We start from the raw sequence: 18651 nt of genomic DNA on the forward strand, positions 1-18651 counted from the left end.
TGCCACCTCTTCTTAATATCTTCTGCTTCTGTTAGGTCCATACCATTTCTGTCCTTTATCGAGCCCATCTTTGCATGAAATGTTCCCTTGGAATCTGTTTTTCCTGTTCTGTTGTTTTCCTCTATTTCTTTGCATTGATCGCTGAGGAAGGCTTTCTTATCTCTCCTTGCTATTCTTTGGAACTCTGCATTCAGATGCTTGTATCTTTCCTTTTCTCCTTTACTTTTCGCTTCTCTTCTTTTCACAGCTCTTTGTAAGGCCTCCTCAGACAGCCATTTTGCTTTTTTGCATTTCTTTTCCATGGGGATGGTCTTGGTCCCTGTCTCCTGTACAATGTCACAAACCTCCATCCATAGTTCATCAGGCACGCTATCTATCAGATCTAGTCCCTTAAATCTATTTCTCACTTCCACTGTGATTTAGGTCATATCTGAATGGTCTAGTGGTTTTCCCTACTTTCTTCAATTTAAGTCTATATTCAAAAGCAGAGACATTACTTTGTCAACAATGGTCCATCTAGTCAAGGCTATGGTTTTTCCAGTGGTCATGTATGGATGTGAGAGTTGGACTGTGAAGAAAGCTGATCGCCAAAGATTTGATGCTTTTGAACTGTGGTGCTGGAGAAGACTCTTGAGAGTCCCTTGGACTGCAAGGACATCCAACTAGTCCATTCTAAAGGAAGTCGATCCTGGGTGTTCATTGGAAGGACTGATGCCAAAGCTGAAACTCCAATACTTTGGCCACCTCATGCGACGACTTGACTCACTGGAAAAGACTCTGATGCTGGGAAGGATTGGGGGCGGGTGGAGAAGGGGACGACAGAGAATGAGATGGCTGGATGGCATCACCGATGCGATGGACATGAGTTTGAGTGAACTCCAGGAGTTGGTGATGGACAGGGAGGCCTGGCGTGCTGTGATTCATGAGGTCACAAAGAGTCGGTCAGGACTGAGCGACTGAACTGAACTGAACTGATGTATAGTATCATGTCATCTGCAAACAGTGACAGCATTATTTCTTTTCGGATCTGGATTCATTTTATTTTTCTTCTCTGATTGCTGTAGCGAGGACTTCCAAAATTGCTGAGTAACAGTGGTGAAAATGGACAACTTTGTCTTGTTCCTGATCTCAGGGGAAATGCTTTCAGTTTTTCACCATTGAGAATAATGTTTGCAGTGGGCTTATAATATGTGGTCTTTACTATGTTGAGCTGCTGCTGCTGCTGCTAAGTCACTTCAGTCGTGTCCGACTCTGTGCGACCCCATAGACGGAAGCCCACTAGGCTCCCCCATCCCTGGGATTCTCCAGGCAAGAACACTGGAGTGGGTTGCCATTTCCTTCTCCAATGTGTGAAAGTTAAGTCGCTCAGTCGTGTCCGACCCTTAGCGACCCCACGGACTGCAGCCTACCAGGCTCCTCCATCCATGGGATTTTCTAGGCAATAGCACTGGAGTGGCTTGCCATTGCCTTCTCCGTATGTTGAGCTAGGTTCAGTCTATGCCCATTTTTGGCAGAGTTTTAATCATAAATGGGTGCTGATATGTGTCAAAGGCTTTTTCTGCATCTATTGAGATTAAGCACAAGCTGGAATCAAGATTGTCTGAAAAAATATCATTAACCTCAGATATGTAGATGACACCACCTTTATGGCAGAAAGCAAAGAATTACTAAAGAGCCTCTTGATGAAAGTGAAAGAGGAGAGTGAATAACTTGTCTTAAAACTCAACATTCAGAAAATTAAGATCATGGCATGTGGTCGCATCACTTCATGGGAAACAGAGAAGGAAACAATGGAAACAGTGACAGACTTTATTTTCTTGAATAAAATCACTGCAGGTGGTGACTGCAGCCAGTAAATTAAAAGACGCTTACTCCTTGGAAGAAAAGTTATGACCAACCAAAACAGCATATTATAAAGCAGAAACAACACTTTGCCAACAAAGGTTCGTCTAGTCAAAGCTATGGTTTTTCCAGTAGTCACTACAGATGTGAGAGTTGGACTTTAAAGAAAGCTGAGTGCTGAAGAATTGATGCTTTTGAACTGTGGTGTTGGAAAAGACTCTTGAGAGTCACTTGGACAGCAAGGAGATCCAGCCAGTCCACCCTAAAGGAAATCAGTCCTGAATATTCATTGGAAGGGCTGATGCTGAAGCTGAAACTCCATTACTCTGGCCACCTGATCTGAAGACCTGACTCATCAGAAAAGACCCTGATGCTGGGAAAGATTGAAGGCAGGAGGAGCAGGGGACAACAGAGGATGAGTTGATTGGATCGTATCACCGACTCAATGGACATGAGTTTGAGTATACTCTGGTATTGGTGATGGACAGGGAAGCCCGGCGTGCTGCATGCAGTCCATGGGATGCAAACAGTCGGACACAACTGAGGAACTGAACTGAACTGAGATTATCATATGGTTTTATCATTCAATTTGTTAATATGGTGTATCACATGGATTGATTTGTGTATATTGAAGAACCCTCGCATCCCTGAAATAAACTCAACTTGATCATGGTGTATGAGCTTTTTAATGTTATTGAATTCTGTTTCCAAAAATTTTGTTGAGGGTTTTTACATCTATGTTCATCAGTGATATTGGCCTGTAGTTTTCTTTTTTGAGTTGTTTTTGCCTGGTTTGGGTATCAGGGTGATGGTGGCCTCATAGAATGAGTTCAGAAGTGCTCTTTCCTCTGCAATTTTTTGAAAGAATTTATAAGGATAGGCATTAGCTCTTCTCTAAATGTTTATGCCAGAATTCACCTGTGAAGCCATTTGGTCCTCAACTTTTGTTTTTTGAGAGATATTTGATCACAGCTTTAATTTCAGTGCTTGTAACTGGGTTGTTCATAGTTCCCATTTCTTCCTGGTTCAGTCCAGGAAGACTGAATTTTTCTAAGAATTTATCCATTTCTTCCAGCTTACCCATTTTATTGCCATATAGTTGTTCATAATAGTCTCTTACATTCCTTTGTATTTCTGCATTGTCTGTTGTAACCTCTCCTTTTTAGTTTCTAATTATGTTGATTTAATTCTTTTTTTCTTGAAGAGTCTAGCTAAAGGTTTGTCAATTTTGTTTATCCTCTCAAAGATCCAGCTTTTAGTTTTATTAATCTTTACTATTATTTCTTTCATTTCTCTTTCACTTATTTCAGTTCTGATTTTTATGATTTCTTTCCTTCTGCTAATTTTGGGGTTTTTTGTCCTTCTTTTTCCAGTTGTTTTAGGCATAAAGTTACACTGTCTATTCAATGTTTCTCTTGTTTCTTGAGTTAGGATTGTATTGCTATAACCTTCCCTCTTAGAACTGCTTTTGCTGTAAACTTGAAAGAAAAGCTATGGCCAACCTAAACAGCATATTAAAATGCAGAAACATTACCTTGCCAACAAAAGTCCATCTAGTCAAAGCTATAGTCTTCCAGTAGTCATGAATGAATGTGAGAGTTGTAATATAAAGAAAGCTGAGCACCGAAGAATTGATGCTTCTGAACTATGGATCTTGAGAGTCCCTTGGACTGCAAGAAGGTCAAACCAGTACATCCTAAAGGAAATCAGTTATGAATATGCATTGGAAGGACTGATCCTGAAGCTGAAGCTCCAATACTTTGGCCACCTGATGCAAAGAACTGACTCCTTGGAAAAGACCCTGATGCTGGGAAAGACTGAAGACAGGAGGAGAAGAGGACAACAGAGGATGAGATGTTTGGATGTCATTACCGCCTCGATGGACATGAGTTTGAGCAGGCTACAGGAGTTCGTGATGGACAGGGAAGCCTAGCGTGCTGCAGTCCATGGGCTCACAAAGAGTTGGACATGACTGAGTGACAGAACTGAACTGATAGGTTTTGAGTTGTCGTGTTTTCATTGTTATTTATTTCTAGGAATTTTTTTATTTCCCTTTTAATTTCTTCAGTAACCTGCTCATTATTTAGAAACACATTGTTTAATCTCCATGTTTTTGTACTTCTTACAGTTTTTTTTCTTGTAACTGATATCTAGTCTCATAGCTTTGTGGTAAGAGAAGATGCCTGATATTTCAATTTTCTTAAATTTACTGAGGTTTGACTTGTGATCCATGATATTTTCTATCCAGAAGAATGTTCCATGGACACTTGAGAAGAAGGTGTATTCTTCTGCATTTGGATGGAATGTCCTGAAGATTCCAACGAGATCCATCTCACCTAATGTATCATTTAAGACTTAATATTTCCTTATTAATTCTGTTTTGATGATCTGTTGATTGGTGTGAGTGGACTGTTAATGTCTCCTACTATTATTGTGTCACTGTCAGTTTCTCCTTTTATGTCTGTTAGTGTTTGTCCTATGTACTGGGGTGCTCCTATGTTGGGTGCATAGATACTTACCATTGGTGTATCTTCCTCTTGAATTGATCCTTTGATCATTTTGTTTGTCCTTCATTATCTCTTGAAATATTCTTTAAGTTCTACTTTGTCTAATATGAGGATTGCTGCTCCAGCTTTCTTTTGCTTCCCATTTGCATGGAATAACATTTTCCCATCCTCTCACTTTCAGTCTATGTGTCTTTAAGTCTGAAGTGGGTTTCTTGTAGACAGTATATATATGGGTCCTGTTTTTGTTTCCATTCAGCCAGTCTGTGTCTTTAGGTTGGAGCATTTAAACCATTTAAAGTAATTACTGATATATATGTTCCTACTGCCATTTTCGTAATTGTTTGGTTTTTGCTTTTGTATATCTTTTTCTTCTATTTCCTGACTATCTAAGTCCCTTTAACATTTGTTGTAAAGCTGGTTTGGTGGTATTGAATTCTGTTACCTTTTCCTTGTCTGAAAAACTTTCGATTTCTCCATCAATTTTGAATGAGATCCTTGCCAGGTGCAGTATTCTTGGTTGTAGATTTTTCCCTTTCAGTACCTTAAATATATCCTGTCATTCCCTTCTGGCCTGCAGAGTTTCTGCTGAACAATCAGCTGTTAAACGTATGGAGTTTCCCTTGTAGATTACTTGTTGCTTTTCCCTTGCTGCTTTTAATATTCTTTGTGTTTAGTCTTTGTTAGTTTGATTAGTATGTGTCTTGGCATGTTTCTCCTTGGGGACATACAGTTTATGCTGTAGGGGACTCTGCATCTCTTGGATTTGACTATTTCTTTTTCCATGTTGGAAAAACTTTCAACTATAATCTCTTCTAAAATTTTCCCATACCCTTTCTCTCTTCTTCTCCAGGGACCCCTATAATTCAAATGTTGGTGCATCTGATATTGTCCCAGGCATCTCTGAGACCATCCTCAGTTCTTTTCATTCTTTTTTATTCTTCTCTTCAGAAGTTATTTCCAGCATTTTATCTTCCAGCTCACTGATTCGTTCTTGTGCTTCAGATATTCTGCTACTGATTCCTTCTAGAGTATTTTTAATTTCAGTAATTTTGTTGTTTGTCTCTGTATGTTTTCTCTTTAATCCTTCTAGGTCTTTGTTAATTGATTCTTGCATTTTCTCCATTCTGTTTTCAAGATTTTTGATCATCTTTACCATCATTATTCTGAATTCTTTTTCAGGTAGTTTGCCTATTTCCTCTACATTTACTTGAATATCTGTGCTTCTAGTTCGTTCCTTCATTTGTGCAGTATTTTTCTGCCTTTTCAGTTTTTTATTTTTTAATCGGAGGCTAATTAATTTACAATATTGTAGTGCTTTTTGCCATACATTGACATGAATCAGCCATGGGTGTATATGTGTTCCCCATCCTGAACCCCCCTCTCACTTCCCTCCCCATCCCATCCCTCAGGGTCATCCCAGTGCACCAGCCCCGAGCACCCTGTCTCATGCATCAAACCTGGACTGGCAATCTGTTTCACATATAATAATATACATGTTTCAATGCTATTCTCTCAGATGATCCCACCCTCGCCTTCTCCCACAGAGTCCAAAAGACTGTTCAATACATCTGTGTGTCTTTTGCTGTCTTGCATACAGGGTTATCATTACCATCTTTCTAAATTCCATATATATGCGTTAGTATACTGTATTGGTGTTTTTCTTTCTGGCTTACTTCACTCTGAATAATAGGCTCCAGTTTCATCCACCTCATTAGAACTGATTCAAATGTATTCTTTTCTTTAACTTATTGTGTTCGAGGTCTCCTTTTCCCAGGTTTCAGAGTTGAATTCTTTCTTCCTTTTGGTTTCTGCCCCCTTAGGTTGGTCCGGTGGTTTGTGTAAGCTTCTTTATACAGTGAGATTTGTACTGAGTTTTTTTTTCCCTCTGATGGGCAGGGCTGAGTGTGGTGGAATCCTGTCTGCTGATGATTGGGTTTGTGTTTCTGTCTTGGTTTTGTTTGCACAGGGTGCTACAGGTGGTTGGTCTTGTATTCAAGTCGTTTCCTTTGTGGGAGTTCTTAATATCTGATACTCCCTAGGGTTAGGAGTTCTCTGGTAGTCTAGGTCTTGGAGTCAGTGCTCCCACTCTAAAGGCTCAGGGCTTGGTCTCTGGCTGGCTGTCTTCTTGCCGCTGATCCTCACTCACTTTCTCTGGGTTTGAGGTGTGTGTGTGGCTGCAGGAAGGTCTGACATGGCTCTTCTGGATTTCTCCTGGCAGCCAAACTTGGATTCCTCAGCTCCAGACTAGTGGTTTATGATCGAGGACATAATCCAGGAACAGACAGCCAAGTGGAAAAGTGGTACAGGGCAGGGTGTATGAAAATTCCACTTCTGTCCAGGATGCCAACCTCCTTCCACGGCCAATATTCAAGGGAGCTGCTCACCAAACACGACCCCCAATTATTTTATAAAATGTTAATAACACCATGAAATACCATAAACTAGTTCAAAGAAGAAAATAAATATATATGTACTTATGTACTTATACAGTTGGTCCCCAACTTACAACAGCTTTACTTACGATTTTCCATGTTTACAACAGGGAAAAAGTGATATGCATTCAGTAAAAACCATACTTTGAATGTTGATCTTTTCCCAGACTAGTGATAGGTGGTACGATACCGTCCTGTGATGCTGGGCAGCAGCAGTGAGTGGAAGCAAACTGCAGCTCATAGGCAGCCACACAGTCACCAGGGTAAACAACTGACATACTTCAAACCACACTGTCTTTCACTTTCTGCACAGTAGCTGAGAAAGTACACACTATTCAACACTTTATTACAAAGCAGACTTTGTGTTAGATGATTTTGCCCGACAGTAGGCTAACATTCTGAGCATTTTGAGACAGACTAGAGTAAGTCATGATATTTGATAGGTTAGAGGAGGTCAATGCATTTTCAACTTAGAATATTTTCAACTTATGAGTTTATCTGGCTGTAATCCCATCATAATTCAAAGAAGATCTGTATATAAATGTATTCATGAATGCTCAGTGGCTGTCATGTCCGAATCTTTGCAACCCCATGCACTGTGGCCCACCAGGCTCCTCTGTCTAGGGGATTTTTCAGGAAGGAATACTGGAGTGGGTTGCCATTTCCTCCTCCAGGGGATCTTCCTCATTCAGGGATGGAACCCTCATCTCCCACATCTCCTGCATTGACAGGCAGATTCTCTATCACCGAACCACCTGGGAAGTCCATACTAAACAAAGTCTGAGCCTTCTCAATCTGTAACTTTATTTTACATTTGACAGGCCAAAGTGCAAATGTGGAAGAAGCAGATTTCAAAATATATAGTCAGAGAGCTAGAGACTCCTTTGAGGTTTCTCAGAAGTGATAGTGGCAGTGAGAGAGAAAGACTTTGGAGTTTCCTACTCTAGCTGAAGCATGTCAGTTTGCTCTGCTTTATTAAATATTGTGCTTCTAAGTATAATTTCCTTTGAGAAAGAATCCCATCACTTAATCTTATTAAACAGTGGTTTAAGAGAATCAAATAATGTAATAATACATAGTATTTTGGCTTCATAATTTTTAATTATCTTTCTCCAAAAGAAAAAAATAGTCCTTCCTCTGAAGTCAAATTGATCCACTTTTTTTTAACTTTTTATTTTATATTGGTGTATAGCCAATTAACAATGCTGTGATAGTTTCAGTTGAACAGTAAAATGATTCAGCCATATATATAGATATATCCATTCTCCCTCAAACTCCACTCCCATCAAGGCTGAAAATTAGTCTACTTTTAAAGACAGGTACAGCAGCCAACGTTGCTGAGTGTTTATTACTTGTTTCCAAGTGCACTATACATTGATCATCTCATTTAGTCACATTTGGGTCGCGGAGAGTCGGACAAGACTGAGCGACTGAACTGAACTGAACTGAACTGAACATCCCTCTGAAGAACCGTTTCACTATAATACTGTCGTTGTTTAGTCACTAAGTCATATCTGACTCTTCTGAGACTCCATGGACTGTAGCCCACTAGGCTCCTCTGTCCACAGGATTTCCCCTGCAAGAATACTGGAGTGGGTTTCCATTTCCTTCACCAGGGGTTCTTCCCAATTAGGGATCCAACAAGCTTCTCCTGCATTGACAGGCAGTTTCTTTACCACTGACTCACCAGGGAAGCCAAATATAAATGTATTATTATTGTACTAAATGCATAACTTCAAAATGCTATACCCAGGACTTCCCAGGTGGCACTAGTAGTAAAGAACCCACCTGCCAATGCAGGTAGAGGTAAGAGACGCAGGTTTGATCCCTGGGTTGAGAAGATCCCCTGGAGAAGGTCACAGCAACCCACTCCAGTATTTTTGACTGGAGAATCCCATGGACAGAGGAGCCTGGCAGACCACCTCCATGGGGTTGCACAGAGTCAGACAAGACTGAAGCGACTTATTAGAACGCATGCATGCACACCCCCAGGGTCAATGAAAATTAACAAAAAATGTTGGCTAAACATAGGCTTTAAATGTGTACTACCTCTTTGGTGAATTCCAGACGTGATTTCAAGTTCAGATTTCCACCAAGACCCCTTATGAGATTAATAATAAATTGATCATGATCTCTGCATCCATGTAGATGTGACAATCCATTCATCACAGTTCCAACCAAACTTGTTTCTACCACATAGTCATTCTGTTGATTAAAATCCATATTACAGACAAAGGGAAAACATTAACAAGTAAATTAGCACCATACACAGATTGCTAACTCATCTTTTCAAGGATCATATTTAAATTTACCCCACTATTCAAGTTGTAGAACGTTTAGATTTCAACTTATACATAAACACTGAAAATAAAAAGTAATCATAAAAATACAATTGTGTATTCTAGCCATAAGTGTGAGTCCTTAAACAGATACATAGTTTACTTCCTAAACCTGAAAAAAAAATTTTAAAACGGTAAATCAGTGAACATCAGTCTAACAGTTCCTCATTTCCTCTTGATAACTGAAAAAGAAGCGAGACACCTCAACTGGACAGTAGCCCCTGCTCACCACTAGAGAAAGCCCATACACAGCAACAAAGACACAGCACAGGCAAAAACAAAAATAAATTCACTAATTTTTTAAAAAAGAAGCTAGAGGCAAAGGCTAGATTAATGGTTCTGTACCAAAAAACGTTAGTAAAGGCAGGCTTAAAAACAATTTGGAGCTTTTCCTCTATACAGAATTTTAAAATGAAACTTTTGGACTCAGGTGGTATAGATTATTAAGATCCGTGGGCCTCTTGGGCCCTATGCAGTTAACAGGGAAAACCAGTTATAGTTAGAATCTGTATGTAGTGCTAGGTAGCTTTTTGTTAAGGGAGAATTAAAAAGAGCACTTGTTTTAATGGAAGTCAACTCTAACAGACATACTATGCTATATTAAGTCGCTTCTGTCATGTCCAACTCTTTGCAACCCCATGGACTGCAGGTTCCTCTGTCCATGTGATTTTCCAAGCAAGAATACTGGAGTGGGTTGCCATTTCCTTCTCCAGAAGTCTAATAGAGGAAATGGTTAATTCACCGTGGTAGAAGTTATAGAGCAGAAAAAGAGAGTGTTTTGAGAAAGGATAACTCAGGTTGAGGACTCAAGGTGTCCTTAAGGAAGATGACAATTGCTAACATTTGAAGAGTGAGACCTATCTGGCATATGGAGAACTCAGCATATGCAATGGTAAGCAATGGGCACACTTAAGGAATTAAAAGAAGCACATGCCTGAATAAGCAAAGGCAGAGTGATTCAGAGAGGCAGGCAAGGGCCAGAGTATGTGGACTTGTTTAGGCCATGATAAAGAGTGCAAATTGTATCTTCAGTGCCTTCAAACTTTAAGAGAATAAAATGACTAAATTTAATTTTAAAAAGTCTCTCTGCCTGCATAATAAATAATTTTCAAAGAACAGAAATAGGAGGGGAAAAGAGGGAAAAACAGAAGGAGATAGATAGAAATCCAGCAGCGTAAGCCATACTGAGTTCTAAGCTCTAAAGGCAAGATAAAGGAAAAGGAAACCGACACATTTTCCTCTAGATTGTCTAATTTGCTAAATATAAGTAAAGCTCTACTTATAAATAAAATCAACACCTGACTAGAGCATTCATTATGGTATATCTCTCAGAATCTGAACATGGTAAACAAAGCACAGAATAAAGAAAGAAGAACACTCAACACATAAAATCTCAAACAAGAACAAGGATCTGAGAATAGAATCAGTTTATTTTCTAACTAAATCTTTGGTATCCACTCTATGGTTTAATAATATTATCCTGTCATCATGTCTGTAGTCACAAATCCCAAAAAGGGGAGAGTCAAAGAGCCAACATATTCTATGCAGTGCTACCTCTCTCACTCTAACACTAACAGCATGCAAACTGAGGACTTCAAGGCATCTGCACTGGAAAGCATGGTTAGGTTTGTATGTTTTATATTCACAAAATAACAACACACCTACTGAAAAGGTGCTACAAACATAGGCATCCGTTATTTAACTAAGCTCATATAGTCATTTTTCTAAGTTTTTTTTCATGTGGCCCGTTTTAAAAGTCTTTATTGTATTTGTTAAAATACTGCTTCTGTTTTATGTTTTTTGGTTTTTTGGCCATGAGGAACGTGGGATCTTACTTGGCTTCCCAAGCAGGAATCAAAAGTATACCCCTTGCACTGGAAGGTAAAGTCCCAATCACTGGACTGTCAGGGAAGTCGCAAGCTCGTATATTCTTATTCACCACAATGTTATTACCAAACTCTGCTTCTGGGGATACAATAAGGAGTATGACAGGCTTAATCTTTGTCCTCAAGGTGCTGGCAGTTGCATGAAAGCAATTATAGTTGAAAGACATAGTACACTGCTGCAGAAGCACAAGGAGGCAGACAGCTCAGTCGGACCGAGGGCTGGGTGGAGTGGCTCTTCCCTGAAGTCTCCAGGGAAACCTATCTCATCTGTGACATTTCTCCCAAGTCCCTAGTCCTCCACCATTCATCTTTACAAAGTCAGAAAAGAAAAAAGCTTAGAAAACTAAAGTGAAATTGCCCTTTCTCTATATGATTTACCCAACCCTGAAGTACTAACCTCTAAATTAAGTTCATATCAACCTTTAAAAAAACTCATTGCTATTTATTTTCTATTTATTTTCTCTATTTTTATATGTTTATCTTTTTATACAAGCAATGACATGAGAGAAATCAAAATCTGAAAAGATCATGTAAGTACATGAATATTGTCTTCTTTGCATGCTAAACTTCTATTCATGCTTCAAATTCAAAATTATACGTCATCTCCTTTAAAACTCTCCTAGAAGGCAGCAATACTCTCTTCATCCTGTTATATTGTGATTATCTTTTTCCATGTCAGTTTCCTCTGTGACACAGACCCTTCTCAGTGAAAGGGACTGTCCTACTAATGTTCACCTGGCAAAGTTTCATCAAGGGCATCTATTTGATAAGCAATAAATTTTTGCTAAATAAACAAATGTTTCAATAATATAAATAACTCATCATCTTTCTCTACTTTAATACTGTCATTATTTTCAGCATGATATATAGGCAGGTGTTTATTGACATAGTAAAATGGCGCAGAAAGATTGTTTTGCTAGTAAAACTTCAAAAGGCATTCCAATTTTCAAGATTTTTAGTTAAGTGTTGCAAGGTATCATGGATGGAAGAATTAAAGTATTTTAAGACTTAACACAATAAAAGTTATACCATGAAATGCAGTGGGAGAGCAGTGAAGACACCTACCCTTCACTCCACCCCCACATTCTGTCAGAACGCTACTAAAAGGCAGTTAATGTAACCAACAGTCAGTCATGATACTTTTTGCCTAAATAATTATGAAATATTATAATTATCTTACCTGTTTTAGAACCCATTGTAATGCCTTTTCAAAATAATCCCCAATCCAGTTTTCAAGGTTATTCCTATATGTAGGAGGCTGGTTCCTCAACCAAGATTTTATCAGAGCATTAAGATCTGTCTCTTCATCACTGAAACATATTAACAAACATTAAGAATTGTTTAGGAGTAAATCATAAATTTACTTTCAAAATAAATTTCTGCTCCAATAAACATTCTTCTACATATGTACTCTATCTGCTAGCATATAAGAGTTCATTTCAGCTACTTCTGTGTGTGTGTGTATACACTACTTCTACTTATATAAGCACATATAAGTGTGTGTATCACGGACTCAATGGACATGAGTTTGAGTGAACTCCGAGAGTTGGTGATGGACAGGGAGGCCTGGCGTGCTGTGATTCACGGGGTCGCAAAGAGTTGGACACGACTGAACGACTGAACTAAACTGAACTGAAGTGTGTGTATATATATAATGTCATTTTCTATAAAACAAAGCAAATAAACCTCACCTCTATCATTGTAAGTATAAATTAAAGAAGAATTACACATCTACAAGTTAACCACAAAGTGGTCTAAACCGTTCCTATCCAAAGTGGGGTCTACAAAATCCCAAGTACCATCCCAGACCTAATGAGGCAAAACCTTTGCTTTAACAATATCCCTGCTGCTGCTGCTGCTGCTAAGTCACTTCAGTCGTGTCCGACTCTGTGTGACCCCATAGACGGAAGCCCACCAGGCTCCCCCGTCCCTGGGATTCTCCAGGCAAGAACACTGGAGTGGGTTGCCATTTCCTTCTCCAATGTGGGAAAGGGAAAAGGGAAAGTGAAGTCGCTCAGTCGTGTCCAACCCTTAGCGACCCCACGGACTGCAGCCTACCAGGCTCCTCCATCCATGGGATTTTCTAGGCAAGAGTACTGGAGTGGCTTGCCATTGCCTTCTCCGAACAATATCCCTAGGTGATTCAAATGCACATTAGACAAGCTGCACTGCATCTTAATGCAGATCTTTAAAAACACTTTTTCTTTCTCTCTATCTCCAAAAGAGCTGACCACCTAAATTCCCATGCCACTACTGAAACTTGAAAATCATGCTAAAGTAAAATCTAATTTTTTTAGCAAAGCACTTAATTATTTGAGTAACATTCAATGTTTGAAATTATACGTAATACTGACATCTTATTCAAAATTACATGTTACACATATATAAAAATTATAGTAAAAACAACTTATAGACCAATAATTTTAGAAGTTACAAGGGCCCACAATTCTGTCCTTTCTCCTGTCCTCTACCAGTGTTTCACAGTAACACAAGTAAATACTGAGCCCCTGCATTTCTCCTCCCACATTTCTATCCAATTTAATAAGGAAAAGAAAAGATCAAAGGTAAATATGTAAATTACATTGGACACACTAAAAACAAAGGAAAGCTGCTAAACTCTTTTCAGCATAAAAACTTTGTTGTCAATGGTGGTTTAGTGGCTAAGTCATGTCTGACTCTTGCAAACCATGGACTATAGCCCACCAGGCTCCTCTGTCCATGGGATTTTCCAGGCAAGAATACTGGAGTGGTTTGCCATTTCCTTCTCCAGGGGATCTTCCTGACTCTGGATCAAACCCAGGTCTCCTACACTGCAGGCAAATTCTTTACCAAATGAGCTACTAGGGACAACTACTGTTGTCAACAGTATCTCCTTTGTACCTATGGCAACTACATGTATTGGTTTGTCTAAGACAATCTTGATTTATATCAGTTATCCCAGCATAATAAATAGCATCTTCTTTCATTATTAAAAGGTCCTGAGCAAGTGCAAAATATCTGCTGAAGAAATGAATAAAACCTAAAAATCAAAGGTAATCAAAAAGAAACAAAATAACAAGTATTTGTGTTTTACATGATATCATAAATACTCATTATGTCTCTCACAAACAATATCTGGTTCACCAACAGTTTTCAAATCATCTACAACGATGAGTCTTTTTTCTGATAAAAATCAATGGCATTCTACTTAACCTTTATTACATTAACATTCTCACTTATAACTGCTGTTATATTTATCTATCTCCTCTACATAGACATATGTTCTATAAAAATAAGCCCTCCATAAATACAAGCCCTTCATAATCGTTAAGTTTTACTCCCTTCTTGCTGACTCTCTTAAAATGCCTAAATTCGTGCCATACATGTAACCAGCATTCAATAAATATTTTAAAATTTAATGATATGCTTTCCTTTTATCCTATTTTTCTCACAGGATTATAAGAACAAATGAATAAATGAGATAAACTGTGTGAGATACTGCTACAAAAGCTATAAACTCAATGCCATATTATTTTAAAAATAATTAATACCTCAAAATATTAATTGTGAGTTTGTGGCTAGTTTAATATAAATGCTTCCTACAATATTATCAAAGAAGCGATTTAATAATTTTGGAAACATTGTGGATCAATTTGATAACAAAAGTCATTTTAAATGATTCTAAAAGAGTAGAACACTGTATATAGACTGATAAATATCAAATTCTAAAACATAAATTTAAAAAGTAAAAGAAAACTTTCTAATAATTCATTTTGGGAAATGAAACTGGCTCAAATATGCTACTGTTACTACTGTTGATAAAATCTAAAATTAGTTTATTTTTGCTCTTCAAGTCTCTTCCAAATACACTCAAGAAACAATTAAATAAAGAGGTTTCCAATTTGTAAAATGAAAGATCAGGCCATTTAATAGGCCCTATTTAAACTTGTTCAATAAAATACAGTACGAGGAGTGGACAGCTACACACACGCATCCACAGCTTAAACTACAGTGATTCCAAACTGCAGCCAAACAGTTATGCCAGGGAAAGAAAAGTAAAACAGGTGTTGCATGTTTCCCAATTCACATTTTTTTTTCCTCTTTTTAAATAGCTACTGTTGTTTACAAATACTACTAATGCCAGAACAGGGCCAGGCACAAACAGTCCTACACTTTCTCTGCCATATAAATACAGATTTTTGTTTACACAGTTTTATCCCAAGTCTGAAAACATCTGCTGCTATCCGCTACTGCTAAGGACTATACCGTCTCAGCCTGGCCCTAGACCCACAGCTTGGCCACCTCCAGCCCCGCTTGAGCCGGTCCCGGGCCTTCTCTCCAGGTGAGCTTGGTCTTCACCTTGAGGGAGGGGGACTCCAACCCAGCCATCCTCACCGCCCTCCTCCTCTCCTCCTCGTCGCTCTCCTCCTGCGCAGCATCGTCCTGCTTCTCAATTTTCTGCTGCATGCTGCTGGAGACAGACCACCAGATGATGGGGCCTTCATAGACCAGGCCACCCTCCCAGCTGAAGGTCTGCCGGTTCTGGCACAACAACATCATATCCTTCTCCAGGTTGTTGAGGCTGTGGTAATTATGGCAGACGATGGACTCCTTTATCCTATTAAATCTTTAACCTATTTAAACCAAGGTTAGCTCTAAAAATCTATAAATCTAAAATCCTATGATTAAAATATTGCTGCTGCCGCTGAGTCACTTTAGTCGTGTCCAACTCTGTGCGACCCCATAGACAGCAGCCCACCAGGCTCCCCCGTCCCTGGGATTCTCCAGGCAAGAACACTGGAGTGGGTTGCCATTTCCTTCTCCAATGCGTGAAGGTGAAATGCTGCTACTGCTGCTGTTAACTCACTTCAGTCATGTCCGACTCTGTGTGACCCCATAGACGGAAGCCCACCAGGCTCCCCTGTCCCTGGGATTCTCCAGGCAAGAACACTGGAGTGGGTTGCCATTTCCTTCTCCAATGCGTGAAGGTGAAATGCTGCTGCTGCTGCTGCTGCTGCTGCTAAGTCGCTTCAGTCGTGTCCGACTCTGTGTGACCCCACAGACGGAAGCCCACCAGGCTCCCCTGTCCCTGGGATTCTCCAGGCAAGAACACTGGAGTGGGTTGCCATTTCCTTCTCCAATGCGTGAAGGTGAAATGCTACTCAGCTTTAAATTATTAGCCTCCAGCTCATAAGTACTATGTTTATTTCTCTGAAATCACTGATAATATTTAAATAAAAGTTATAGAAAAAAGAAAAAACTAATATTAATACTAGCTGTTTCATTTATGCAAACAAAAAATAATTATTTAGTAACTGTGATACCACTGCTGCTGCTGCTGCGAAGACACTTCAGCTGTGTCTGACCCTGCGCAGCCCCAGAGATGGCAGCCCACGAGGCTCCTCTGTCCACTAGAGTGGGCTGCCATTTCCTTCTCCAATGCATGCATGCATGCTAAGTGGCTTCAGTCGTGTCCAACTCTGTGCAATCCTATGGACAGCAGCCCACCAGGCTCCTCTGTCCATAGGATTCTCCAGGCAAGAATACTGGAGTGGGTTGCCATGTCCTTCTCCTGACATACCACTACACTGCTGAAATAACTCAACTGTTTATTTAAACAGGAACTCTGAATGAATAAAAACATAACAAAGAAGATAATAAACAATGAAAAAAACAAATATTCACATATGACTCATGTATCACTTATGTCACTTAGCTATGAAACCAAAATAATAATTGAGAATATTCTAACACAATGTATGCAAACGCACTTACCTAAGAAAGATCATTCCCATTCTAGATATTGTGGCTGGTGAGGCACAACTTAAATCATGAGTTTCAAATACAAAGTTAACATTTTGGCCAAACTGAATCCTTTCTCCACTGGGCATAGTGAGTAGTCGATTATCATCCAAAACAGAATTCAGAGATTCTATCCATTCAGGATCAATATCACCATCACAGATTATCCATGAGCTAACATCTATTTTCAAACAAAAAATGGAGAGAGCAAAATAAATTTAAGGATAATAATATTTAAAAATAAAGAATAAAATAATTATCTATTACTCTTCAGAAGAAATCTTCATAATATTTTATATTTCTGAAGCCAAATATAAAGAACAAAGAGTTGAATAAGTTGAAGTTTTTCATGTGAATTTATACTACAAATGTGTGGAAAACCCATAGGCAATCCTGGCTCAGCTGGCCAAAGACCCAATGATATACTCCATGATAAGGCTCTATTTATTTAATGAACATACAGAACTGAAATCTCAATAAAGGAAAACATGGTTTGCAAGACCTTCAGTTCAGTTCAGTCGCGTCCAACTCTTTGCAACCCCATGAACCGCAGCACACCAGGCCTCCCTGTTCATCACCAACTCCCGGAGTTCACCCAAACCCATGTCCATTGAGTCAGTGACGCCATCAAACCATCTTATCCTCTGTCGTCCCCTTCTCCTCCTGCTCTCAATCTTTCCCAGCATCAGGGTCTTTTCAAATGAGTCAGCTCTTCACATCAGGTGGCCAAAGTATTGGAGTTTGAGCTTCAGCATCAGTCCTTCCAATGAATATTCAGACTGATTTCCTTTAGGATGGACTGGTTGGATCTCCTTGCAGTCCAAAGGACTCTCAAGAGTCTTCTCCAACATCACAGTTCAAAAGCATCAATTCTTTGGCGCTCAGCTTTCTTTATAGTCCAACTCTCACATCCATAAATGACCACTGGAAAAACAATAGCCTTGACTAGACAGACCTTTGTTGGCAATGTCTCTGCTTTCTAATATGCTGTCTAGGTTGGGCATAACTTTCCTTAATTTCATGGCTGCAATCATCATCTGCAGTGATTTTGGGCCCAAAAAAATAAAGTCAGCCACTGTTTCCACTGTTTCCCCATCTATTTCCCATGAAGTAATGGGACTGGATGCCATGATCTTAGTTTTCTGAATGTTTAGCTTTAAGCAAGACCTAGATATTTCTATTTCCACAAGCTTCTGAGATATTCTTTAGATTTTGTCTTCTATCATGTCATTAGAATGTTTGAATGCTTTTTATGTAATAGTGCTTTAAGAAAATTTGAGAAAGCTACACTTCAGTGTCCTACATGAGAAGTAAAAAATACACCACTGTCAAATCTCTTTGATATATTAAAGGGTGACTTCAAAGGGGAGAAGCAGTGAGCAAGTTGTTAAATTGTGACCTAACAAAAGTAGGGAGTCTTCCTAGATTTTGACTAAAAATTCTGTTAAATATAAAGCCAAAAATTTAGACCAGAAGCCTACTACCGTATGACTTAAATTTTCAAAATTCTTGAAAGCACTGTATTCAAAGTGGTAAGTTACAATATCAATTAAGCAAAGATATTATATTTATTCAATAGATTAATCTGGTTATGAACTACAATTTACACAGATTACTTGGGAGTTTCTATTATAATAAAAGTTTTGCTATAGATGGGTGTTCATTGGAAGGACTGATGCTAAAGCTGAAACTGCAATACTTTGGCCACCTCATGCGACGAGTTGACTCACTGGAAAAGACTCTGATGCTGGGAAAGGTTGGGGGCGGGAGGAGAAGGGGACGACGGAGAATGAGATGGCTGGATGGCATCACCGACTCTGTGGACGTGAGTTTGAGTGTACTCTGGGAGTTGGTGATGGACAGG

General features: G+C 39.1%; 1 protein-coding gene across 4 annotated transcripts in view; it reads right to left on the reverse strand.

Annotated features, from left to right (window-relative positions):
* Window positions 1–18651, reverse strand: part of DYNC2H1 (dynein cytoplasmic 2 heavy chain 1) — a 460552-nt gene that overhangs the window by 346650 nt on the left and 95251 nt on the right. For all 4 annotated transcript variants that reach the window (XM_055422858.2, XM_055422857.2, XM_055422859.2 and 1 more), the window contains exons 39-41: window positions 16761–16968; window positions 12187–12316; window positions 8831–8986 (exon numbers count right to left, since the gene is read on the reverse strand). In XM_055422858.2, coding sequence (XP_055278833.2) covers window positions 8831–8986; window positions 12187–12316; window positions 16761–16968 — 494 coding nt within the window. The remainder of the gene's footprint in view (window positions 1–8830; window positions 8987–12186; window positions 12317–16760; window positions 16969–18651) is intronic.

This window comes from Moschus berezovskii, chromosome 14 (genome assembly GCF_049115385.1).
Source record: "Moschus berezovskii isolate FMDL1 chromosome 14, NW_MosBer_1.0, whole genome shotgun sequence".
NCBI lineage: Eukaryota > Metazoa > Chordata > Mammalia > Artiodactyla > Moschidae > Moschus > Moschus berezovskii.